Raw genomic sequence first — 27,455 nt, 5'->3', positions numbered from 1 at the left:
GGCACCAAGGATTGTGGAGGCACTGAAACTCTGTGATAAACCTGCTAATAACACAAAACAGAACACAAAAAATAAAACATAACAGAAAAAAACTCCACAAAATTATGTCTACATAACAAGAGGTAGATTTTAAGGCAAGATAAGTGGATTGAGCTAGAGAGAGAATTTTCATCATCATAGTGAGAGAGAGACCTGGTGAGTTGTCTAAGATAACAGTTACTAAACAGGCTTTCTCTAAGTTAATGTTGATGTGTAGAGTTCTTGCCTAGACATCTGAGAAAAATATGCAGAATGCTATAATTCTTACCCTGTACAGTGAAATGAAGTCAGAGCTGCTGTAATGAAAGAGCAACTGAATGCATTTTCTTATAACCACACACATCAGTGCCATTGCGTTAACAGGATTAGTATAAAGGGCATTGAATGAAGAATTGAGTGACCCCATCAGATGCTTCAGGTAGCACCCTTAAATATTATTCCAACCAGAATAGTTATTCTTAGGATAGTTAATCACAATTTATAAATAAGAAAGCCAAAGGCAGGCTGTGATTCATATAGAATATTTCACTTATGATTCTAGGCTTCAGACTGACATCAAATACACCTGGCTAAGCACTCACATTACAGTGAACTAGGATGTGGATTCAAGCAACACCCCGTCCCCACCTGCAGGGGGAAGCTTCACAAGTGGTGAAGCAGGGCTGCAAGTAGCTCTCTGTCTCTCTCCCTCTCTGTGTCCCTCTTCCCTACTAATTTCTCCCTGCTCTATCCAATAATAAATATACAAATAAATATAAAAAAGAAAAAACTTGGATAAAAAGAACTATAAAAATAATATAATTAATGTAGATGCTATCCCAATAGCCCAATCAATTAAATTTAAAGCAAAAGAATTAAATACTTGGAATAAGAGCACATTTAGATAAAATTGGAAAAATCAAGTAAATGTTTGTATTCAGATACTCACCTAGTACACAAAGACAAAGAACAGTTGGAAGCAAGATGATGGAAAATTCATATACTGTGTAAATATTGACCATAAGAAAGCTAGAATAAGGGGATGAGTGGCAGTTCAACTGGTAGAGCACACTTATTACCATACAGGAGGACCCAGGTTCAAACCCACATCTCCAACTGTAGGAGTGATGCTTCACTAGTGGTGGAGCAGTGCTGCAGGTGCCCCTTCCCTCTCTCTTTTCCCTCCCTCTTCTTAATCTCATTCTGTATAAAAATGACTTCCAGATCCAAAAGGTTAACAAACACATGAAAAATTGCTCCAGGTCACTGACTGTCAGAGAAATGCCAATAAAGAATGTAAATTGGTCCAACCTCTCTGGAGAGCAGTCTGGAGAACTCTCACAAGGTTAGACATGGACCTTCCATATGACCCAGTAATTCCTCTCCTGGGGATATACCCCAAGGACTCCATAATGCCCAACCAAAAAGATATCTGTACACCTATCTTCATAGCAGCACAATTTGTAATAGCTTAAACCTGGAAGCAACCCAGGTGCCCAACAACAGATGAGTGGCTGAGAAAGTTGTGGTATATTTACATAATGGAATACTACACAACTATGAAGAACAATGAATCCACCTTCTCTGACCCATCTTGGATAGAGTCAGAAAAAATTATGTTAAGTGAGCTAAGTCAGCAAGACAAATACGAGTATAGGATGATCCCACTCATAAACAGAAGTTGAGAAAGAAGAATAGAAACGGAAACTCAAAGCAAGATCTGACTGAGTTTGTAGTAGGTCAACAAAGTAAAAATCTCTGGCTTTAGGGTGAGAGTAGATGTTCAGCTTCACTGAGGGATGGGGGAAGGGGGACCAAAACAGCCCTTTGGTGGTGGGAATGGTATTGTTGTACACTCCTATTAACTTGTAGTCTCATAAAATGCTATTTAATTAAAATGAGCGGGGAAAAACTAAATGTCTCAAATCTTTTAATGCACAGACTATAGGCTGAGTATATGTTCCTTCAGTCTAAGCACATAAGACTTCAAACTTGTAATCAGACTGAATTTTAATAGTGGTCTCAAATTTTCAGTACCTTTCTAATAATGACTTGTTCTTTGAAATGTTGACTCTTCTGAAAGTTTAGGCCAGGGAAAACAGAAGCAATCGGTGGTGTTACTTTATAAGACACAGTTATATATAAATAATGTCAAAGGACATAAATTATGGTGATGTTATGTATGATACAGCAAATCCTAACAAAGGGATTTTTCAAAGTTGACCCAATTGCCAAATAATTTGATTGCAGCAATAACTATCTATTGCCTTCTTCAACCCTAAGACAGCAGGAACCTCCCACTTCCTCTATAAAGCCCCTATCTCCTCCAGTCCTGTAACCTCTAGGGTGGGGCTCACTTTGCTGTATGCTTCTCTCAATTCATACCAAATGATATTGCATCAGCTGATCCCAACCTAATCAATGCAGTGAGTACCACCTCAGCATGATTCACTTCAGACTGTGTCCAAAGACATTAGGTGTGGAATGTCAGCTCTTCAGCCTCATTACTCAGGTGAGACCTTTCCTTTCTCACAGGAATCTCTAATTTCATTTGTTAGGAAGTGATTCACTTCCTAACAAAGTCCCAAAACCTAGGTATAGACCAGGTCCCTTGAGATAGGGCATATGTACACATGTATCCATAAATTAGAGCAAAATATATACCTGAAAACAAAAGTACACAATAGTCTACAGTGAATCAATATGTGCAGCAAGCAAGTAGAAAGACCTAAAAAGACACCATAAAGTGCCCAATGAAAAAGTTTCCACCTAAATACCCTCATCACCTATTTCCCATTATACTTCCCTCAGTCACTCCAAAGCTAACCTTATCAAAGTAAGGACTACAAAAGCTGAATAAGGGCCAGAGACTGGCATACTTTAACAATGACTCTTTAGTCACTATCAGGCCACCCCATCATCTGGGGCTTTAGTCGGAGATTCCTGAGATTCCTAAACAGTCATGATGGGCCTAGACTTCAAGTAGATCCCTCTCTCTGTTGTTACTGTTCATCTCCATCAGGAAAAACATAATGGACCCTTTTGTGGGACCTTGCCTTCAATGTGGATCAACAATGGTAGACAATGTTCCATCCTCTGAAGGGAGGCTGGACAACATACTCTATATACCACCTGAGGAAGATGGGTCCTGAAATTGGGGCAGCTTGGAACGTTCCTACTCATGACCACAGAATGTGAGATCAGACCTACAGGGATGCAGAGGTTACATAGACTCCTAAGCTGAATATGGGCCCCGGATCAAATCAATGAGGTCTACAGTTAACAATATTTATACACCTTTTCCATATTTTGGAGCTACTCTCTTCACTGATCCAGCTTTCTGGTCCTTTTACCAGCCATGACATCATCTCCCCAGACAATAACTTGGCTCCACCTGCATATCAGATGTCAGGCTCAGGAAACAAACAAACAAACAAACAAACAAAAACTAGTATAGTCATGGGCCCTTTGGAATATAATTAAAATAGGCCTACTAACTATCTACAAAACAGAGACCCCCAATCTTCATCTGCAATATTCTTGCCTTTAGGTTCATGATTAGTCAACAATTTGTTTGGCTTTATATGTTATTTCTTTTTTCGGCTAGGTTCCAGATGCTAACATGATGCCAACCGGACTTCTCTGGGCAGATGACCCCACCAATGTGTCCTGGAGCCCCACTTCCCCAGAGCCCTGCCCCACTAGGGAAAGAAAGAGACAGGCTGGGAGTATGGATCGATCTGCCAATGCCCATGTTCAGTGAAGATGCAATTACAGAAGCCAGACCTTCCACCTTCTGCATGCCATAATTACCCTGGGTCCATACTCCCAGAGGGACAAAGAATAGGAAAGGTATCTGGGGTGGGGATGGGATATAGAGTTCTGGTGGTGGCAATTGTGTGGAGTTGTACCCCTCCTATCTTGTTTTTTGTCAGTGTTTCCTTTCTATAAAAAACAAACACGGAAAATGGCTTCTAAGAGTGATAGAAATTTATTGGCACTGAGCCTCAGTGATAACAGTGGTGACTAAAGAAAAGAAAGGAAAGTGAAATAACTATATCAGTATCACAGGACATGGACTAAATACAATTTATTCTGCTTAATAGTGGAGTTAGAAATATCTGATGTACAGTTACGAAATGCTTTTTTTTTTCTTCACTCAGTTGAAGTTAATATAGCCAGACGGAGAAACAATTGATTCTTTGTATCTGTGTGCCAGACTATAACACACATCCAACTGTTGGGCAATATCTGGAGCAATTTCCACAAGTGACTAGGTAGTTCAAGGTGACCGCAGGACTTTGGTGTAACTGTTCATTCTCCGGGTGAATCGGATATGGGTAATTAGCAGCTCCAAGAGTGTTTAAGTTTTGGGTATCTCTACTGTGATTCAAACCTATTATGTCTACAGCATACCTTTGGGTCCATTCTGTCACTTTCTGGGAATTAAGGGCGGGGGTGGGGGAGAGTGATAGAAATTTATTGGCACTGAGCCTCAGTGATAACAGTGGTGACTAAAGAAAAGAAAGGAAAGTGAAATAACTATATCAGTATCACAGGACATGGACTAAATACAATTTATTCTGCTTAATAGTGGAGTTAGAAATATCTGATGTACAGTTACGAAATGCTTTTTTTTTTCTTCACTCAGTTGAAGTTAATATAGCCAGACGGAGAAACAATTGATTCTTTGTATCTGTGTGCCAGACTATAACACACATCCAACTGTTGGGCAATATCTGGAGCAATTTCCACAAGTGACTAGGTAGTTCAAGGTGACCGCAGGACTTTGGTGTAACTGTTCATTCTCCGGGTGAATCGGATATGGGTAATTAGCAGCTCCAAGAGTGTTTAAGTTTTGGGTATCTCTACTGTGATTCAAACCTATTATGTCTACAGCATACCTTTGGGTCCATTCTGTCACTTTCTGGGAATTAAGGGCGGGGGTGGGGGAGAGAAATGAGATAAAATAAAATAATGATACTCCTGTTATTTATTGTGCAATGAATAATACAGTCTTTTGCCTCAAAAAAAAAAAATCTGATGTTCCCCAACCCTAAGAGCAAAAAAAAAAAAAAAAAAAGAAAAGTAAACAAACTACTCATTGTTGGGTAAGTGGAGTGGAACTATACACTGTACTGTTACAATCTTGTAACTATTAATCACAAATAAAAAATGAAAAAATTAAAGTGTCTAATAGTTAAGAAATCTCAGGTCTTGACAAGAACTTCATGTGGAAATTAGATTTATTTTTTAAACTTTTTATCTTTATTTATCTGATAGAGACAACTAGAAATTGAGAAGGAAGGGGGAGATAGTGAGAAAGACAGAGAGACACCTGCAGCCCTGCTTCACTACTTGCAAAGCTTTCTCCTTATAGGTGCTGACTAGGGGGCTCAAACCTGGTTCTTTGTGCATTGTAACATGTACACTCAATCAGGCACACCACCTTCTGGCCCCTGGAAGTTAAATTTCCTTGGGAGAAAAAGCAGACTTTAAGGTAATGTACAGCAATTGACTTTAAAAGGGGATTTTTCAGAATTGCATTAGGGTTATCCCTTAACAAAGAAATTATAGACATAAAAAATTCAGCAAGTTTTGACATAATAAATAAAAAAGGAAGCAGAAGAATTTGCAATCAAAGAGGAGGGCATTCAACGTGATTTTCTCTCTACCATGTAGACCAAGTGGACAAAAAAGAGTAGACTACAGTACATGTAAAACAACATGATCAACGCATTTAACCAAATGAAAGATTTAAAACATTGTACCCAACAAAGACTTCACCTAGTTGTAAATGACATTTATAGATATGACTATATTACCTGACTGAAACTTGCAGATAATTAAACTCACACAGAATATCATACACACTGGGAGTCCGGCGGTAGCACAGTGGGTTAGGCGCACATGGCAGCAAAGCACTGGCGTAAGGATGCAGGTTCCAGCCCCCGGCTCCCCACCTGCAGGGGAGTCGCTGCACCAGTGGTGGAGCGGGTCTGTAGGTGTCTTTCTCTCCCCCTCTCTGTCTTACCCTCCTCTCTCCATTTCTTTCTGTCCTATCAACAGCAATAGCATCAATAACAGCAACAACAATAATAGCTACAACAATAAAATGAGGGTAACAAAAGGGAGTAAATATCAAATATATATATATATATATATGAATATCATACACACTAAAAATATAACTAGAAATCCCTAAATTTTGGAAGACTAAGTAACACTTCCCCTACCCATCTCCCCACAAAGACACTTGGGTCCAGGAATAAATTAGAAAATATTGTGAAAGAATGATACTAAAATCTTAAAGATATATTTTAACTAAATCCCTTCACTGTAGCTAAAATAGTTCTTTCTTTTTGGTCACAAGAAGAGAGAGTGAAATCGAGAAGAGTCACCTGCAGAATGGCTTCACTGCTTATGAAACTTCCTCCTGGGTGTCAGGCCGTGCGTGGCGCAGTGGGTTAAGTGCACATGGTGCAAAGCACAAGGGGCGTAAGGACCCCGGTTCTAGCCCCAGCACCCCACCTGTAGGGGAGTTGCTTCACAAGTGTGAGGCAGGTCTGCAGGTGTCTATCTTTCTTTCCTCTTCTCTGTCTTCCCTTCCTCTCTCCATTTCTTTCTGACCTATCCAATAACAACGACATCAATAATAACTATAACAATTAAAAAAAAAAACAAGGGCAACAAACAAATAAAAAAAATTAAAAAAAAAGAAACTTCCTCCTTCTTGATAGGGACTGGGGGGTTGCATTGGATCGACCTTCTCGTGGTGCATCCCGTGAGTACCCATTCATTGGGGAAACTGACAATCCTTCCTTGCCGACTGAATCCACATGGATCCCAGTCACTTTCAAAGCCAGCAACAAGCAGCTCCTGACAGCTTTCAACCTGACGCTGTTGACTGGCTATGTAAGGAAGAAGGGCAAACGCTAGAAGAAGAATAGGGACTGGGGGGCTGAACCCAGTTGCTCACTCATGGTAATGTGTGTGCTCTACCAGGTGTGCTACCTCCTGATCCCTAAGGAAGTTTTTTTATTGGGGGTGGGAAATAATGATTTACAGGACAGTTATTGACACATGGGTGTAGTTTCTTATCTCTGTGATTAGTCTTTGCAAAAAACTCCTACCACATCACCAACCCAAGTTTTTCTTCACCATCATATATTGGATACTTGTTGCTTTCCCCTCATCTCCCTCCTAGTCCAGAGTTGTTTTGCTGAAATACACCTGCTAAGTAGTTTATAAGAGAACTTCATATTTTATATTTGAAAAAGATGAAAGAATGAAAATGAGAAAGAATGTATGCTTCTGGTTAAGATCTAGAAGATAAGCAAGTAACTGCTAAAGGAACAGGAACCTTGGAACTATTGAAGAAATTTTTAAAGTTAATGAACAAAAAGACCAGAATAAAACCAAAAAACACCTGAGCCTTGGGTTTGTGGGAAAGAAAAGACTCAAAGCCAGGCAAAAATTGCAGGTGCACAGCCATCTGGGGGTGTAATTATAGCTCATAGTATGAGGTAGGAAGGTCTCCATATCGTCTTTCATCATATATTGATATATACACATATCACTACCACTTCCACCTCCAGATCCAGCAGTCTGACTTACAGAAGGTGAGTCTATGGACTCTTCAAAAATTGACTTCTGCTTGGCAGACATATTCCTGTTCAGATATTAGACTTCATGGACTCTTCACATTTCCTATTCACCCACTCCCCTTTCTCTACTCTGCTTGTAGTTCTCTCTCTCTCTCTCTGCCTCTCTCTCTCTCTTTCTCTCTCTCTCTCTCCTTTCTCTGTCTGACAGACACAAAGCAGAAATCCCAAAGGACTGTTGGGAAGAGCTCAGAAAGGACAGATAAGAGGCCAAGGTTGAGCTAGTTTTTTGAACATTCTATCCATTATGGAGAAACCAAGAAATAACCAGACATTTGTTGAGTTTTAGGCTTTGATGAGGAGGGATGAAACCAGATACAGGTCAATGTGAGAATAGACTTTGTATTCCTGCAACATTTTCATGCTGCACTTGAGAAACAGAGTTCCCGGAAGGGAAAAGTGTCCATATTCAGTGTCACTAAAGATCACTATTTGGTCAAAACCAAACGTGCACCAGAGAGATGCTGTTTTTACACTCGCAGCCATCTTTTCCCAGAACCTTAGAATGAATCAGCACTTGCTGATCTTAAGGAGTGAGGTCCCACTCACCTTCAGCACCTGCAAGGACACTGGAGAGGAGGAGAGCAAGTCCGTGGAGAAGGCGATGTCTAGTCATGGCTGTTACAACCCTTAAGTCTTGAAGCAAAATCCTACCTTCCCCAAACTTTATGAGGAAATCTTCTGGTTCTTTATGGGGGCTTCTGCAGCAGGAAGGGGTTTATATACAGTCCCACCCCAATATCACCATCTCCCAGGAACCAATTGAAACACTGTTTAACACCTCCTATGCTTGCAGAGAAAATGAAGACAAAGTTTTCTGAAGCTCAAACACCAATTAGATGCTGTACCTTCAAAAATTTCCTTATATGATTTACGAGCCTTTCTAGTGTCATATATTCTGTCTCTTTAACTAATACACAAAAGCTACATTAAAGGAAGAAGTACATAGTTTTCTCTTTACCCCAGGGATTTGGTTCACCCCCGCTGGTAGGGCCAGTCAGAAGCCTGCTTCTGCATGGGTTCTACCATTCCATTGCCCTAAGTAAATATGGATTTTTTTGAATGAGGCCAAGGTTTCTGTGCTGAACAGGCTAAGATGTTATGTCTGCAAAGAAGCAAGAAGTACTGCTGGAAAGAGCAAAAGTGCAGGTGAGCAGAGAGGTGGCACAGTGGATAAAGCATTTGACTCTTCAACAATAGAGGTGTGCTGTAGTATTGCTACATTTCCATCTGCGAGCTCTCTATGTTTCTTTCTGTCTCTGTTTCTCCCTCCAGCCACCCCAAATAAAAAGAAGGAAAAGCCAGCTCAGGAATAGTGGAGTCATAAATGTTCAACACCTCAGTGCAGGAAAACAAACAAATTGATTAACTGACTAGCTAAGAAACTAGACCTTAATTTTCTCATCACAAAAATAAATGATAATTATGTGACATGGATAAAGGCTTGAACTAACAGTATGACACAATATATAAAAGCATCAGTATGTACACTTTAAATTTATGTTACATGGGGGACCTGATAGTGGCACACCTGCTTGAGATCATGCATTTGCATGTATGAGGTCCTGGGTTAGAAGCCCTGCTCCCCACCTACAAGGGGGAAGCTTCATGAGTGTTGAAGCAGGTCTTCAGTCGTCTCCTCTCTCCCTTTCTGCCCTCCTTCCCCTTTCAGTTTATATCTGTCCTATCAAAATAAAAAGGAAAAGGAAAAAAAATGGCTATGATGAGCAGTGGATTTGTAGTGCAGGCACTGAACTGCAGCGACTACCTTAGTGGTAATAAAAAATTATGTTATAGGGCCAGGTGGTGGTGCACCTGGTCAATTGTACACATTACAATGCAAAAGGATGAAGGTTCAAGCCCCTGGTCCCCACCTGCAGGGGGAAAGCTTCACAAGTGGTGAAGCAGTGTTGTACACGTCTCTCTGTCTCTCTCTCCCTTGTTATCTCCCTCCCTTCTCAATTTCTCTGCCTTTATCAAATAACAAATGAATTTAAAAATTATATTATAAGTTAGTTTCACTTTTTAAAAGATTTTTAAAAATTTATTTATTCCCTTTTGTAGCCCTTGTTGTTTTATTTTTGTAGTTATTGTTGTTGTTATTGACATCGTTGTTGGATAGGACAGAGAGAAATGGAAAGAGGAGGGGAAAACAGAGAGAAGGAGAGAAAGACAGACACTTTCAGACCTGCTTCACTGCTTGTGAAGCGACTCCCCTGCAGGTGGGGAGCTGGGGGCTTGAACTGGGACCCTTACTCCGGTCCTTGTGCTTTGTGCTATGTGGCTTAACCTGCTGTGCTACCACCCGACTCCCAAGTTAGTGTCATTTTAATGATATTTTTAAATTAAAACTGTGACTACTTGTTTTGTTGATAGCAAGGGCAGCTAAGAAATTTGAGCATAATTGATTTCATTTCTAAATTCTGCAAAAAACAACCATCTTATTTATTTACTCCAGGAAGTCAGAAAATAATCCAAAAATAGATTATTTTTATTTATTTATTTTTTTATTTAAGAAAGGATTAATTAACAAAAACATAGGGTAGGAGGGGTACAACTCCACACAATTCCCAACACCCAATCTCCATATCCCACCCCCGCCCCTGATAGCTTTCCCACTCTCTATCCCTCTGGGAGCATGGACCCAGGGTCGTTGAGGGTTGCAGAAGGTAGAAGGTCTGGCTTCTGTAATTGCTTCCCCGCTGAACATGGGCGTTGACTGGTCGGTCCATACCCCCAGTCTGCCTCTCTCTTTCCCTAGTAGGGTGTGTCTCTGGGGAAGCTGAGCTCCAGGACACATTGATGGGGTCTTCAATCCAGGGAAGCCTGGCCAGCATCCTGATGGCATCTGGAACCTGGTGACTGAAAAGAGAGTTAACATGCGAAGCCAAACAAATTGTTGAGCAATCATGGACCCAAAGCTTGGAATAGTGGAGAGGAAGTGTTAGGGGGGTACTCACTGCAAACTCTAGTGTACTTCTGCTTTCAGGTATATATTTTGCAGTAGTTTACGGATACGTGTGAACATATGCTCTCTCTCACAGAAACTGGTGTATATCTAGGTTTTGGGACTTTGTTAGAAAGTGAACCACCTGAGATGAAATTAAAGTATACTATGAAAGGAAAGGTCTCATCCGAGTAATGAAGCTGAAGGGTTGTCATTCCACATGTGAAGTCTCTGGACACAGTCTGAAATGAAGTATGTTGAGGTGGCAATCGTTGCGTTGGTTAGGTTGCGATCGGCGGATGCAATATTATTTGATATGGATTGGGAGAGGTATACGGGAAAGTGGGCCCTATCCAAGGGTTCCAGGACTGGGGGAAGTAGGGGCTCTATAGTGGAGATGTGAGGTTCCTGCTGTCTTAGGGTTCAAAAAGACAATCGATAGTTAATGTTATCATCACATTATTTGGTAATTGGGTTAACTTTGAAAAGTCCTTTTGTTATGGTTTACTGTACAGTACCCAGTATCTTGTATATAGCTGTGCTATTGGATGCTTCTCAAAAATAGATTATTGATTTATGAAAATGAAAGGGAAAAGGACAGAAAATTTGGGGACAAAAATGATGAAAAGAATATCCTAGAGGAAGAAAGGCACTCTCTAACTGAAGACTTGGGTGTTAAATGTGTATTTGCCACATTGCAAACCGGGGGTTAGTTTTGTAACTCATCTATTGTCTATCCTCTCACAGAGGAGAATGTAATTTATTTGGCCTATAGTTTTTGTTTGTTTGTTATTTTGTATGTTGATCTGGCTTCGGTATCAGGATAATGCTGTCCTCATAAAATGAGTTGGGAAATACTAATTATTTTCAATTTTTTGGGAAGAGTTTGAGAAGGATATTCACATTTTCAGTAGATTCACCAGTGAAACATTTGGTTTTGGGATTTTTTTAAATGATATTTTTAGTCACTGATTCAGTCTTCTTACTCATTTTGGTTTTAGTCAGAGTTTGGGTTTTTCCTGATACTTTTCATTTACTGGATTCACTCTCACCTCTGCACTGGGGCACCTACACAAGGAGGAAACTGTGGAGTTGGGGGAGGTGTGGGTTTACCACAGAGCACTGGGGGAGGGAAATATGGCCTGAAGATCCTTGGCTTGGGCATTCTCTGCCTCATGGGTGAACTTCCCTCTGAAGTTCTAATATTATAGATTTAAGATATTTTAATGTGATTATTTTAGAAGATGGAAGGTAGGGTCTCTTCTGTTCAAATTGAAGAGAGAAGTGGACCCCATTGAAGTTCTGAGTTTGGTCAGCTGTGTCTGTGTCCTTTTAGTGGCCTCTGATACTGCCTGCCTTTTCTCTACTTCCCACCAGTCCCTGATTTCCTGGTTGCTGTTGGCCAGAGATGAGTTTATCTATTTGTATGAAGAGTCTTCAAACCAACAGAAATGGGATTGCCTTATGATCCAGCAATACCACTCTTAGGCATTTATCTAACATACATGAAAACGCTAATTTTCAGGGACACATACACCCCTATGTTCATAGCTGCATTATTTACAATAGCTAAGGAGTATGGACAGCCTAGATGCCCATCGACAAATGACTGGATAAAGAAATTGTGGGATATACAATCCATGGAATACTACTCTACAATAAAAGAAGATGATATCGTGTTCTTTGGGACAGTATAGATGGAACTGGAGGTGATCGAACTTGACAAAATAAGTAAAAAATAGTTTAACTCAGATGTGGAATCTAGAGAACTGAAACACATGAACTTGCCACAAAAACCCCAGAAGTAAGCAAACTGTCGCAAGGACTTTGTGGGAACTATGGTGGTTATTGTTGGGAGGGTGAGGGCATAGAATGGTGGTAGGTGCAGTGTGGAACTATACCACATAATTTTAAAATCTTGTGAACAATTATTAATACAAATTTTAAAAAAGACGATATAAAAAGAAATAGTCCCACTCATAAACAGAAATTGAAAAGAAAAACAGAAAGGGAAACCCAAAACAAGATCTGACAGTTTGGAGTAGGGCATCAAAGTAAAAATCTCTCAGTGGAGGGTGAGAATAGATGTTTAGCTTCACTGGCTGAGTTGGGGGATCAGGACACAGTCCTTTAGTTGTGGGGGTTGTGTTAATGTACACTCCTATTAACTTGTAGTCTCGTAAGTCACTCTTTAATTAATATGAGAGGGGGAAAACTGATTGAATGTCTCAAATCTTTTAATACACAGACCATAGACTTAGTATATGTTCCTTCAATTTAAGCACTTAAGACTTCAAACTTGTAATCAGACTGAATTTTAACAGTGTTCTCAAATTGTTAATACATTTCTTTTTTAAAATTATTTGTTATTGGATAGAGACAGAGAGAAATTGAGAGAGAAAGGGGAGATAGGGAGGAAGAGAGACAGAGAGAAACCTGCAGACCTGCTTCACAGCCTGTGAAGTGACTCCCCTGCAGGTGGGGAGCCCGGGGATTGACTGGGATCCTAACTGGTCCTTGCGCTTTGTGCCACTTGAGCTTAACCCGCTACGCTACCACCTGATTCCCTGTTAGTACATTCTTAATAATGACTTGTTCTTTGAAATGTTGACTCTCCTAAAAGCTTAGACAAGGGAAAACAGAAGAAATCGGTAGTGTTAGTTTTTAAGACACAGTTATATGTAAATAATGTCAAAAGACATAAATAATTGTGATACTGTGTGTGATACAGCAAATCCTAATAATAAGATTTTCAAAGTTAACCTAACTGCTAAATAATTTGATTATAGCAATACCTATTTATTGACTTCTTCAACCCTAAGACATCAGGAACCTCCCGCTTCCTCTATAAAGTCTCCCCCAGTCCTGGAACCTCTAGGGTGGGGCTCACTTTCTTGCAAGCTTCTCTCAGTTCATACCAAATGATATTGCATCAGCTGATCCCTACCTAATCAATGCAGCGAATACCACCTCAGCATGCTTCACTTTGGTCTGTGTCCAGAGATGTCAGGCATGGAATGGCAACTCTTCAGCCTCATTACTCACATGAGAGCTTTCCTTTATCATAGGAATCTCTAATTCCATTTTGAGTGGTTCACTTCCTAATAAAGTCCCAAAACCTAGGTATAGACCAGGTCCCATGAGATAGAGCATATGTACACATGTATCCATAAATTAGAGCAAAATATATACCTGAAAGCAAAAGTGCACATGAAACCACTCTGCATTGAGTCAATATATGCAGCAAGCAAGTAGAAAGACCTAAAAAGACACCATAAAGATCCTAATAAAGTAGTTTCTATTTAGATTTAGATACCCTCATCACCTACTTCCCATTACACTTCCCTCAGTCACTCCAAAGCTAACTTTATCAAAGTAAGGACTACAAAAGCTGAAAAGGGGGAAGAGACTGGCATACTTTAATGACGACTCTTTAGTCACTATCAGGTCACCCCATCATCTGGGGCCCAAGTTGGAGAGTCCTGAGATTCCCACACAGACGTGATGAACCTAGACCTTGAATAGATCCCTCTTTAAATTGTCACTGGTCATCTCTATCAGGAACAACACAATAGACCCCTTTGTGGCCTCCATAAGACCCTGCCCTCAATGTGGATCTACAACAGTAGACAATGTTCCATCCTCTGAAGGGAGGCTGGACAACATATTCTATGTTCCACCTGAAGAAGATGGGTCCTGAAATTGGGGCAGCTTGGAATGTTTCTACTTATGACCACCGAATGTGAGCTCAGATCTACAGGGATGCAGAGGTTACAAAGCCTCCTAAGCTGAATATGGGCCCTGGATCAAATCGATGGGGTCTACAGTCAACAATATTTATACACCTTTCCCGTATTAGGGAGCTACTCTCTTCCCTGATCCAGCTTTCTGGTCCTTTTTCCAGCCATGACATCATCTCCCCAGATAATAACTTGGCTCCACCTGCATATCAGAGGTCAGGCTCAGGAAAAAACTAGTGTAGTCATGGACCCTTTGGAATATAACTAAAATAGGCCTACTAGCTATCTTCAAAATGGAGACCCCAAATATTCATCTACAATATTCTTGCCATTAGTTCATGATTAGTCAACAATTTGTTTGGCTTTATATGTTAACTCTCTTTTTCAGTCACCAGGTTCCAGATGCTACCATGAAGCCAGCTGGACTTTCCTGGGCAGATGACCCGATCAATGTGTCCTGGAGCCCTGCTTCCTCAGAGCCCCGCCCCACTAGGGAAAGAGAGAAGCAGGCTGGGAGTATGGATCAACCTGCCAATGCCCATGTTAGCGGGGACACAATTACCTTCTGCACCCCATAGCGACCCTGGGTCCATACTCCCAGAGGAATAAAGAATAGGAAAACTATCAGGGGAGGGGATGCGATACGGAGTTCTGATGGTGGGAATTGTATGGAGTTGTACCTCTCTTATCCTATGGTTTAGTCAATGTTTCCTTTTTATAAATAAAAATTTAAGAAAAGGAAAAGAAATGAGTTTCTTCAGCCATACAGCAGGGATATTTAGACACTCACTCACTGCTCCTTTATTTCCCCTTACAAGAGGTGGCAGCCAGATGTACTTCAGACTCAGGCAAGGTTGTTTGGGGGAGAGGGTCAGTGGGAGCAAAGCTCTTCTTATCAACTTCACTGTATCCAAAGGCAAATGTGTCTGTGTGTGTGCGCGTGCATGCGTGCACATGTGTGTGTGCGTGCATGCGTGCACGTGTGTGTGTGTGTTGGAATATCACCTTGAGAAGGCTTGATTTCTATAAATTGTCTTTATCCTTGGTTATCAGCTCAGGTGCGGACCTTAAAGTCTTTTCTCAACTGTGGTCGGAGATCTTTATGGGGAGCAGAAGGTGGAAGGTCTGGCTTCTGTAATTACTTCTCTGCTGGACCTGGTCATTGGCAGATCAATCCATACCCCCAGCCTATTTCTGTCTTTCCCTAGTGGGGTAGGGCTCTGGGGAGGTGGGGTTTCAGGACACATTGGTGAGGTTGTTTGCCCAGGGAAGTCAGGTTGGCATCATGGTAGTATCTGCCACGTGGTGACTGAAAAGCATTAAGATATAAAGCAGAACAAATTGTTTAATAATCAAGACCTCAAAGGTAAGACTATATCAGATGAAATTTGGGGTCTTCATGTTGGAAGAATATCGGAAGCCTATTTTAGGTATATTCCAAGAGTCCCATGACTTTACCAATTTTTGCCTGAGCCCAACAGCTAATATGCAGATGTGTTAAAAATATTGTTTGGGGAGATGGTGTCAGAGTTGGGAATAGGACTAAAAAATAGTGAAACTTCCAATGGAATATGCAACTCAGGTGATGGAATTATATGGAATTGTACCCCTCTTATCCCATAATCTTGTCAAGCATTATTAAAGCACTAATAAAAATATTGAATAAATATTTAAAGAAAAAAGAGGTTATAGTAGGCTCACTGTCTACTGGTTATGCACCCCACGTGATGTCTGCTGCTCTGCTCTGCTGGGTGCGCAGAGTATTAGGATCCTCTTGGGGCTTTAGAGTATGTTGATAACATAAAAACCAGCAAAGGTTTTTTTTTTTTTTTTTTTTTTTTTTTGCAGATGAGTATTTGATTGTTTAAGAAGAGAGGCTCCCAGGAGTCAGGTGGTAGTGCAGTGGTTTAAGCACAAGGACCGGCATAAGGATCCAGGTTCGAGTGCCTGACTCCCCACCTGTAGGGGAGTTGCTTCACACGTGGTGAAGCAAGTCTGCAGGTGTTTATCTTTCTCTCACCTCTCTGTCTTCCCCTCCTCTCTCCATTTCTCTCTGTCCTATCCAACAAAAATAAAACAACAAGGGCAACAAAAGGGAAAATAAATAATAAAAAAAAAAAGAAGAGAGGCTCCCATAATGCTGATGCCACCTCTTTACCATTTTTAAGTTTAGTAGCTATTTCCTCTATGGAAACACAACTGAAGGGTTACAAAAATCATATCATAGGTTGTGAGGATCAGCTAGGGTAAACTACATAAAGACTTACTAGCACCATGTGAGGCACATGGTAAGTACTGTATTAAATGAATCTGTTAGGGAACAGTAAGTAAGTATCTGAGGGAAGGAAACTGCTGTTCAGGAAATGGGAGTGGTGACAGATGTGGCTTGGAAAGGTGAAAGTGGAGCTTCGTAGTTATAAACTAGAACTGTGGGGGTGGCTTTGCTCTCTCTTCCCAGCTGAGCACCCCATTGAGATGTGAATAAGAGCTCTTAGGGTTTCTCTCTCTCTTTAAAAACATTTTATAAAAAATTCTCTTTATTTGTTGGATAGAGACAGTTAGAAATCAAGAGGGTAGGAAGAGATGGAGAGGGAGAGAGACACCTGCAGCACCGCTTTGCCACCAGCAAAGCTTTCCTCCTGCAGGTGAGGATTGGGGGCTGGAATCTGGGTCTTTGTGCATTGTAGCATGTGCACTCGACCAGGTGTGCCACCACCTGACCCCTTTCTTTTCCTCTCTCTCTTGGCTTAACATGTGAATGTTCTCAATTTTCTTTAATAAAATTCAAAATTCCTGAAAATCATGCTCTATCCTCAATTCTTTGTGAGATTATGTATGATGAGCTTTTAAATGTTGGGGAAACAAACTCAGCTGGTCAATTCCAACCAGTGTAAATCCTTACATTCAGCAAATATCAATTGCATATCTGCTGCATATTAATAGTTATTGATCAGGTGCTAGATTGCTAGTTGCTGGGGGATAAAATATAAATCTGACCTAAAGTTAAGGTGTAGTGACTGAAAACATGTTAACTATAGATAATTGAGGAAATAGTGAGGAAAAACAGGGATCCACAAGAGGTTACAGTAGAAAGTAACTGGTGGGGTCCTCTGCCGAGAGAAGTCAACCCGGTTGCATCATGTTAGCATCTGGAACCTGGTGGCTGAAAAAAGAGTTAACATATAGAACCAAACAAATTGGTTGACTAATCATGATCCTAAAGGCTGGAATAGTTCAGATAAAGAGCTGGGGGAGGGGGGGTTTCCTCTGTTTTGTAGATAGTTAATAGTTCTATTTTAGTTATATTCCAAAGAGCCCATGGCTGTACTAGTTTTATTATTTTTTTTCCTGAGCCTGACAACTGATATGCAGGTGGATCCAAGTTATTGTCTGGGGAGATGGTGTCATGGCTGGAAAAAGGAACAGAAAGCTGGATCAAGGAAGAAAGTGGCTCCCAAATATGGGAAAGGTGTATAAATATTGTTGACTGTAAACCTCATTGATTTGATGTGATCTGGGGCTCATATTCAGCTTAGGAGCCTATGTGACTTCTGCATCCCTGTAGATCTAAGCTCACATTCTGTGGTCATGAGAAGGAACGTTCCAAGCAGCCCCAATATCAGGATTCATCTTCCTCAGGTGTAGCATAGAGTATGTTGTCCAGCCTCCCTTCGGAGGATGGAACATCCTCTACCGTTGTTGATCCACATTGAGTGCAAGGTCCTATGAGGGCCCACAAAGGGGCTATTATGTTGTTTCTGATAGAGATGACCAGTAACAATGGGGAGAGGTATTTTTTTTTATTTTTTATCTTCTGTCTCCAGAGTTATGTCTTGGGCTCAGTGCTTGCACTAGGAATCCACTGTCCTGGAGACCATTTTCTCCATTTTATTGCCCTCTTTGTTATTGTTGTTGTTGTTATTGTTGCCATTATTGTTGTTGTTGTTGGATAGGACACAGAGAAATAGAGAGGGGAGGGGAAGACAGAGGGGGAAGAGAATGATAGACACCTGCAGACCTGCTTGTGAAGCAACCCCCTTGTAAGTGGGGAGCCAAGGGCTCAAACCTGGATCCTAGCGCAAGTCCCTGCATTCTTACCACGTATGCTTAATATGCTGTACTACCTCCTGGACCCCTCACCTCTCTTTCCTTTAACACAATAAAACTCCTAAGTGATGATATTCCAGGGGCTGAGTGGTGGCACACCCAGTTAAGTGTATATATTACTATAAGTGATGTATAAGTGGGAGCCCTGCTTCCCCAGAGCCCTGCCCCACTAGGGAAAGAGAGAGACAGGCTGGGAGTATGGAACGACCTGCCAATGCCATGTTCAGCGGGGAAGCAATTACAGAAGTCAGACCTTCCACCTTCTGCACCCCATAATGACCCTGGGTCCATGCTTCCAAGGAAACAAAGAATAGGAAAGCTATCAGGGGAGGGGATGGGGTACAGAGATCTGGCAGTGGGAATTGTATGGAGTTGTATCCCTCTTATCCTATGGTTTTGTTAATGTCTCCTTTTTTAAATAAAAAAATTAAAAATAAGGAAACACTGTCAAAAACCATAGGATAAGAGGGGTAAAACTCCACACAATTTTCACCAACAGAACTCTGTATCCTATCCCCTCCCCTGATAGCTTCCCCATTCTTTATCCCTCTGGGAGTATGGACCCATGATCATTGTGGGATGCAGAAGGTGGAAGGTCTGACTTCTGTAATTGCTTTCCCACTGAACATGGATGTTGACAGGTCGATCCATACTCCAAGCCTGCCTCTCTCTTTCACTAGTGGGGTGGGGCTGTGGGGAAGCAGAGCTCCAGGACACATTGGTGGGGTCATCTGTCCAGGGAAGTCTGGTCAGCATAATGCTAGCATCTGGAACCTGGTGGCTGAAAAAGAGAGTTAACATACAAAGCCAAACAAATTGTTAACCAAGCCAAACAAATTGTTAACCTAAAGGCTGGAATAGTGCAGAAGAAGTGTTGGGGGGAGTCTTCCATTTTGTAGAGAGCTAGTAGGCATGTTTTAGTTATATTTCATAGGGTCTGTAGCTATACTAGTTTTTTTTTTCAGTGTTTCCTTTTTATAAATAAAAATAAAAAAACAAACAAAAACAAAACTGGAGAGGTGACTAAAAAGATTATTACTTTAAATGCTGTGTTAAATTGAGATTTGGAAGAACTTGTCAGGCAGTCTTGGGAAGTAGAAGTAAGTTCCAAAGAATTAACATACATGAAATATTCTGAAGTAAGTGGCGCTTTTTCCCCCCACCTTACACTTTTTTTTTTTAATGTATTGTCATCAGAGTTATTGTTGGGGCTTGGTGCAGATAGAATGAATCCACTCATGCTAGAAGTCACTTTCTTTGCTTTTTATTTTTAATGTATTTGCTATTAATAGTTTGTCACAAGACTAAAATTACAATGTATAGATCCATACCACACCCACCACCAAATTTCTGTATCCTCACCCTCCCATCTTACAAACAGTTTTCTTATAGTCTTATACTTTTCTTGTTTATGTTTTGTTTGGATTTTTTTTTTTTTGGCAAGTTCATGTAAATAAGACCTCTAGGATCCACATATGAGTAAAACCATCTGGTAGTTATATTTTATCTCTTTACTTATTTCACTAGGCATAATCACTTCCAGTTCCATTCACTTTGTCTCAAAGGTCACAATATCTTTTTAATTGTCCCTGTTACTGGGTACTTAAACTCCTGTCCTTACTCATAAATGTGTGTGCTCTACCAGGTACAGTACTGTCTGATTCCCACTTTATGTCTTTTAATGGATGTAAAGCATTCTAAGAGTTTTTATTTTAAGAAAACCAAAGACTCTGAGAAGCATGAGGAACAAAGAGAACAGAAGGAAGCATTAGAGTAGAATATATATAAATTCAGGTCACATAAGATCTTCCAAACCGGGGGCAGAGCCAAGATGAAGACTTTGGAGCCACAGCTGCCATGAGCTCCAAGAGGCAGCAGCTTGCAACCTGGAATCCCCTGGTAGGAGGGTTGGTCAGAGTGAAACCAAAATACAGTCCCATAACTCTCTCTTGGACTGACAAACAGAAGTCAGGGGAACAAAGGAGAATTCTTTGATTATTCCTAAACCCCGCCCCCCCCCCCTCAGTACTGGCCCACTGGGGCAATTCAGCCACCCCTAGCAGGCTCCCCACTGAGCTATTTTCTTTAACAAAATTCCTGGCTCACCAGGGTTGCCATTCTAAGCCTTTTCCTTTAACTTATTTTCTTTTTTAAGTGGCTGGAGTTCTATTTGAGTGACAAAATACCTGACCAACCAGAGCATCATCCCTGCTTGGGAAAGACTACCTGGAGGCTTTTTTTTTTTTTTTTTTTTTTGGATACTTCTTAAAATTGGCTGTTTTTGCTCAGGCTGCCTGCAGCTAATCAAGCGGTCCAAGCTGCAGGCTGACTGTTAGGGGTTTTCTACTCTATTTTATTTTATTACTACTATTATGCCTTTCCCATCCACCTTCTTCAGGTTGACCAAAATTAACCGTTGTTGTTTTTTCCATTGCTAGGTGACTGGGTGTCCTATCCATTGTGAGAGGAACTTGTTTCTCTCTACCTTTTCTCTCCACTCTTCTTTAGTCTCTCTCCTAGCTAATTAAAAAAAAAAAAAACTTCCTTTCACTGCTCTTCCTTTTTTCTTCTTTCTTTCTTTCTTTCTTCCTTTTTTATTATTTTCTTCCTTCCTCCTTCATTTGTTTTCTGAATTCACTGATACTCACTTGTGAATTCTTTGGGGGAAGATATCTGACTTGGAGTGGAATCTATGTGTGTGTTTCTTCTCTACTTCCCTTTCTCCCCTTTCTATCCCTAGACTTTACAGTGGACAGTAGGTTTGCATAATTGTCTATTCTTGCTATCCCTTTACTCCTATCTCTTTCTTTTTATTTTGGATTTGGTTGCTATTTTTCTTTGGACTGGATGTGCTGTTTGGCTAAACAGTATTGGTTGAACTGCATCAATTCTTGCCTCAGTTACTATTGTTGTAATTTCTGAGGGGGGGTAACTGCACTTGTCATAAAGGTCTTTAGTATAGCGTGGCTTGTACTCAAAACACAACAACTAAAAAACAACAGAACAGAAAAATAAAAAACACATCAATAAAAAAATGGTTAAATCAAGAGCAAATAAAACTGCTACCACAATGAATCAGGACAGGACCCCAGAGAAACTCCAAATCAGTCAGAGGTAACCATAGATAAGAAAAGTGTGCAAACAATAGTAAACCTAATGATCACAGAAATGAAGACAACTATGGAGAAAAGGGCTAGCAGAATTAGGGAAACAACAGAGGATAACCTAAAAAAAAATACAAGCTACCTTGAGGTTATTAGAGAAATGAAAACTGAAATAGCTGAGCTAAAATGCCAACTAGCAGAACAAGCTAATAATACAACTGAACTGAAGAAAGAAGCTGAGGGAAGGGAAAGCAGATTAACAGAAGCAGAAAACTGAATTAGCCTGACAGAGGATGAGCTAGAGAAAAGAAGGAAAGAGGTAAAAGAGCTCAAAAAAGACTGAGAGACATGGAAAACAAGAACAGAGACATATGGGATGATCTCAAAAGAAGTAGCATTCATATAATTGGCCTACCAGAGGAAGAAAGAGAGGAAGGGGAAGTAAATATTCTAGAGGAAATAATGGAAGAAAACTTCCCAGACCTAAACAACAGAAAGGACATTAAGATTCAAGAGGTCCAGAGAGTCTCAAACAGAATCAACCCAGACCTGAAGACACCAAGACACATCATAGTTACAATGAAAAGAAGCAAGGATAAAGAAAGGATCCTAAAGGCTGCAAGAGAAAAACAAAAAGTCACATACAGGGGAAAACCCAAAAGACTATCATCAGACTTCTCCACTCAAACTCTAAAAGCCAGAAAAGAATGGCAAGATATCTATCAATCCCTGAATGAAAAAGGTTTCAACCAAAGATAATATATCCTGCTAGGCTTCCATTCAAACTAGATGGAAGAATCAAAACCTTCTCAGACAGACAACAGTTAAAGGAAGCAACCATCACCAAGCCTGCCCTGAAAGAGGAACTAAAAGACCTCTTATAAACAAGAACATCACTATAATACTTGCCATATATCAGAGCAAATAAATAATTATTGAATAATGACACTACAATACATTCAAGCCATAATATCAATAAATGTCAATGGATTAAATGTACCCATTAAAAGGCACATACTGGGAGGATGTATGAGAAAAACCACCCAACCATATGCTGCTTGGAAGAATCCCATCTGACCCAACAAGACAAACACAGACTCAAAGTGAAAGGATGGAAAACTATCATACAGGCTAATGGACCACAAAAAAGGGCAGGAACAGCCATTCTCATCTCTGACACAATAGATTTTAAATTAAATAAAGTAATAAAAGATAGGCAAGGCCATTACATAATGATTAGAGGATCAGTCAACCAAGAATATTTAACAATTATTAATATCTATACACCCAATGACAGACCATCTAAATACATCAAATAGCTACTGAAAAAACTATAAAAATACATCAGTAGTAATACAATAATAGTGGGAGACTTCAACACCAACTCTCACACGTAGATCAGTGAAGCAGAGAATCAACAAAGAAACAAGAGAATTAAATGAAGAGATGGACAGACTAGACCTCCTGGACATTTTCAGAGTCTTTCACCCCCCAAAACTGGAATACACATTCTTTTCAAATCCACACAACACATATTCAAGGATAGACCACATGTTAGGCCACAAAGACAGCATCAACAAATTCAAAAGCATTGAAATCATCCCAAGTATCTTCTCAGACCACAGTAGAGTAAAGCTAACATTCAACAACAAACAGAAAATTACTAAAAGTCACAGAATTTGGAAACTCAACAACATTCTGCTTAAGAACCACTGGGTCAGAGAGGCACTCAAGCAAGAAGTTCAAATGTTCCTGGAAACAAACGCAAATGAAAACACAAGCTATCAAAATATTTGGGACACAGCTAAAGCAGTATTGAGAGGGAAACTCATACTCATACAATCACATATTAGAGAACAAGAAAAAGCTCAAATAAATGATCTCTCTACACACCTTAAGATCTTCGAGGAATAAGAACAAAGGGACCTTAAAGCTACCAGAAGGATGGAAATCACTAAAATTAGAGCAGAAATGAACAACATAAAAAATAAGAGAACCATACAAAAAGTTCAATGAAGCCAAATGTTGGTTCTTTGAGAAATTAAACAAGATTGACAATACCCTAGCCACACTCAGTAGAAAAAAAAAGGGGGAGAAGACTCAAATAAAGAGAACTGTGAATGATAGAGGAATTATCACAACTGACACCACAGAAATCCAGAAAATCATGTGAGACTTCTATGAAGAACTATACTCCACCAAGCTAGAGAATCTGGAAGAAATGGAAGAATTCCTGGAAACATATACCCTTCCAAAACTGAACTAAGAAGAACTCCAAAACCTAAATGCACCAATCAGAGACAAAGAAATTGAAACTGTTATTAAGAATCTTCCCAACAAAAAAAGTCCTGGACCAGATGGCTTCACAAATGAATTCTACAAAACCTTCAGGAAACATTTAATACCTATACTTCTAAAGCTCTTCCACAAGATAGAAGAAACAGGAATATTCCCTTATATCTTCTATGAAGCCAACATCACTCTGATACCAAAAGCTGATAGGAACACAACAAAAAGGGAAAACTACAGACCAATATCTCTGATGAACATAGATGTCAAAATATTAAACAAGATCCTGGCCAACCAGATACAACAGTATATCAAAAAGATTGTTCATTACGACCAAATGGGATTTATCCCAGGAATTCAAGGCTGGTTCAACATACCTAAGTCAATCAATGTCATTCACCACATCAATAAAAGGAAAACCAAACACCACATGATTATCTCAATAGATTCAGAGAAAGCCTTTGACAAAATACAACACCCATTCATGCTCAAAACACTACAAAAAATGGGAGTAGATGTGAAATTCCTCAAGATAGTGGAGTCCATATATAGCAAACCTACAGCCAATATCATACTCAGAAGCTTAAAGCATTCCCCTTCAGATCAGGGAAGAGACAGGGCTGTCCACTATCATCATTACTCTTCAACATAGTATTGGAAACTCTTGCCATAGAAATCAGGCAAGAGAAAGAAATCAAAGGAATACAGATTGGAAGGGAAGAAGTCAAGCTCTCACTATTTACAGATGATATGATAGTATACATAGAAAAACCTACGGAATCCAGCAGAAAACTACTGGAAGTTATTAGGCAATATAGCAAGGTGTCAGGCTACAAAATCAATGTATAAAAATCAGTAGCATTTCTTTATGCAAATGCTAAATCTTAAGAAGAAGACATCCAGAAATCACTCCCATTCACTGTTGCAGCAAAATCAATAAAATACCTAGGAATAAAGCTGACCAAAGAAGTGAAAGACTTGTATACTGAAAACTATGAGTCACTATTCAAGGAAATAGAAACTGATACCAACAAATGGAAAGACATCCCATACTCGGGAGCCAGGCAGTAGTGCAGCACATTAAGTGCAAGTGGCTCAAAGCACAAGGACCGGCAGAAGGATCCAGGTTCAAGCCCCCAGCACCCTGACTGCAGGGGAATCTCTTCACAGGCAGTGAAGCAGGTCTGCAGGTGTGTATCTTTCTTTCCCCCTCTTTGTCTTCCCCTCCTCTCTCCATTTCTCTCTGTCCTATCCAACAATGACGACATCAATAACAACAATAACTAGAACAATAAAACAACAAGGGCAACAAAAGGGAATAAAAAAAAAGACATCCCATGCTCATGGATTGGAAGTATTAATATCATCAAAATGAATGTTCTCCCCAGATCCATATACAAATTTAACACAATACCCATCAAAGTTCCACCAAGCTTCTATAAGAAAATAGAACAAAAATGGCAATCATTTATTGGGAACCAGAAAACACCTAGAACTGCCAAAACAATCTTGAGGAAAAGAAATAGAATGGAGGCGCCACACTCCTGGACCTCAAACTATATTATAAGGCCATCATCATCAAAACAGCATGGTACTGGAACAAAAATAGGCAAACAGACCAGTGGAACAGAATTGAAAGCCCAGAACTAAATCCCCACACCTATGGACATCTAATCTTTGATAAGGAGGCCCAAAGTATTAAATAGAGGAAGCAGGCTCTCTTCAATAAATGGTCCTGGGAAAACTGGGTTGAAACATGCAGAAGAATGAAACTGAACCACCATATCTTACCATAAACAAAAATTAACTCCAAGTGGATCAAGGACCTGGATGTTATACCAGAAACTATCAGATATTTAGAGGAAAACATTATACAGCAAATCCTAACAAATGGACTTTTCAAAGTTAACCCAATTACCAATTAATGTGATGATAACAATAACTATCCATTGTCTTCTTGAACCCTAAGACAGTAGGAACCTCACATTTCCACTATAGAGCCTACATTTCCCCCAGTCCTGGAACCTTAGGGTGGGGTGCACTTTCCTGCATACTTCTCTCAATTTATACCAAATAATATTACATCTGTCAATCCCAATCTAATCAACGCAAGGAATGCCACCTCAGCATGCTTCACTTCAGATTGTGTCTGGAGACTTCAGGTGTGGAATGACAACCCTTCAGCTTCATTACTCGGGTGAGACCTTTTCTTTCATAGTATTCTCTAATTCCATTCCAGATGATTCACTTCCTAAGAAAGTCCTGACACCTAGATATAGACCAGGTCCCATGAGATAGAGCATATGTTCACACGTATCCATAAATTAGGGTGAAATATATACCTGAAAGCAAAAGTACACTAGTCTGCAGTGAGTACCCCCCCCCAATACTTCATCTTCATTATTCCAGCCTTTAGGTCCATAATTGTTCAACAATTTGTTTGGCTTTGTAGGTTCCAGATGCCAGCATGATGCCAACCAGAGTTCCCTGGACAGATGACCCCACCAATGTGTCCTGGAGCTCTGCTTCCCCAGAGACCCACCCTACTAGGGAAAGAGAGAGGCAGACTGGGAGTATGCATCGACCTGTTAATACCCATGTTCAGCGGGGAAGCAATTACAGAAACCAGACCTTCCACCTTCTATAACCCACAATGACCTTGGTCCATAGTCCCAAAGGGATAAAGAATGGGAAAGCTGTCAGGGGAGGGGATGGGATAAGGAGTTTTGTTGGTGGGAATTGTGTGGAGTTGTACCCCTCTTATCCTAAGGTTTTGTTAATGTCTCCTTTTTTAAATAAAAAAAAATTAAAACACCAAACACCAAACAAACAAAGAAAAAGGATCTTCCAAACCCTATTAAAAAAACCTGTAGTTTCTCTAGAAATTTTTCATTTTAGGTATTGTGCTTATGTTTTCAATCCACTTTGAGCCGCTTTTTTGTGTCTATGTGATTTAAGGTAAGAGCTCACTTTTGGTCTTCTATATGTGAATCTCCATCTTTCCCTACAGTAGTTGCAGAAGAGCCTATCCTCTGTCCACTTTGCATTCTGGAATCTTTTCTAGATATCAATTGACAGCATATAGAGACTTATTTCTGGGATTTCTACTCAGGTCCATTGATGTATGTGTTAATTTTTCTTTTTTTAATCAGAGCACTGATCAGCCCTGACTTATGGTAGTACAGGAGATGGAACCTGAGAATTCAGAGCCTCAGGCATGAATATTTGTTTGTATAACCATTATGCTATCTACCCCCACCTGTATATGTTAATTTTATGTTGATACTATCATTTAAAAAATTAGTATGGTTATATAATATAGTTTGAACGCAAGAGGTATGATCCTTCTAAGTTTGTCTTTATTTCTCCAGATTGCTTTGCTCTTTGGGGCTTTGTGGTTCCATATAAACTCAAGCCAACTAGATTGTGGTATTTTATTATTGGTAGCCTTAAGAAATAGGCTACCAATAATGTAAAATTATTCTTTCAGAATGTTTGTGGACTTGGAGTGTTCTTTTTAAAAATATTTATTTATTCCCTTTTGTTGCCCTTGTTTTATTGTTGGATAGGACACAGGTAAATGGAG

At 40.0% G+C, this 27,455-nt stretch overlaps 1 protein-coding gene across 1 annotated transcript in view; it reads right to left on the bottom strand.

Annotated features, from left to right (window-relative positions):
• The window catches only part of LOC103125091 (antigen WC1.1-like), a 57,972-nt gene that overhangs the window by 29,796 nt on the left and 721 nt on the right, over positions 1-27,455 (bottom strand). The window contains exon 2 of the mRNA XM_060190766.1: positions 968-1,047. Coding sequence (XP_060046749.1) covers positions 968-1,047 — 80 coding nt within the window. The remainder of the gene's footprint in view (positions 1-967; positions 1,048-27,455) is intronic.

The sequence above is a fragment of the Erinaceus europaeus genome, chromosome 4, assembly GCF_950295315.1.
Source record: "Erinaceus europaeus chromosome 4, mEriEur2.1, whole genome shotgun sequence".
NCBI classification, from domain to species: Eukaryota; Metazoa; Chordata; class Mammalia; order Eulipotyphla; family Erinaceidae; genus Erinaceus; species Erinaceus europaeus.
This window is presented reverse-complemented; position numbering and strand designations above follow the sequence as displayed.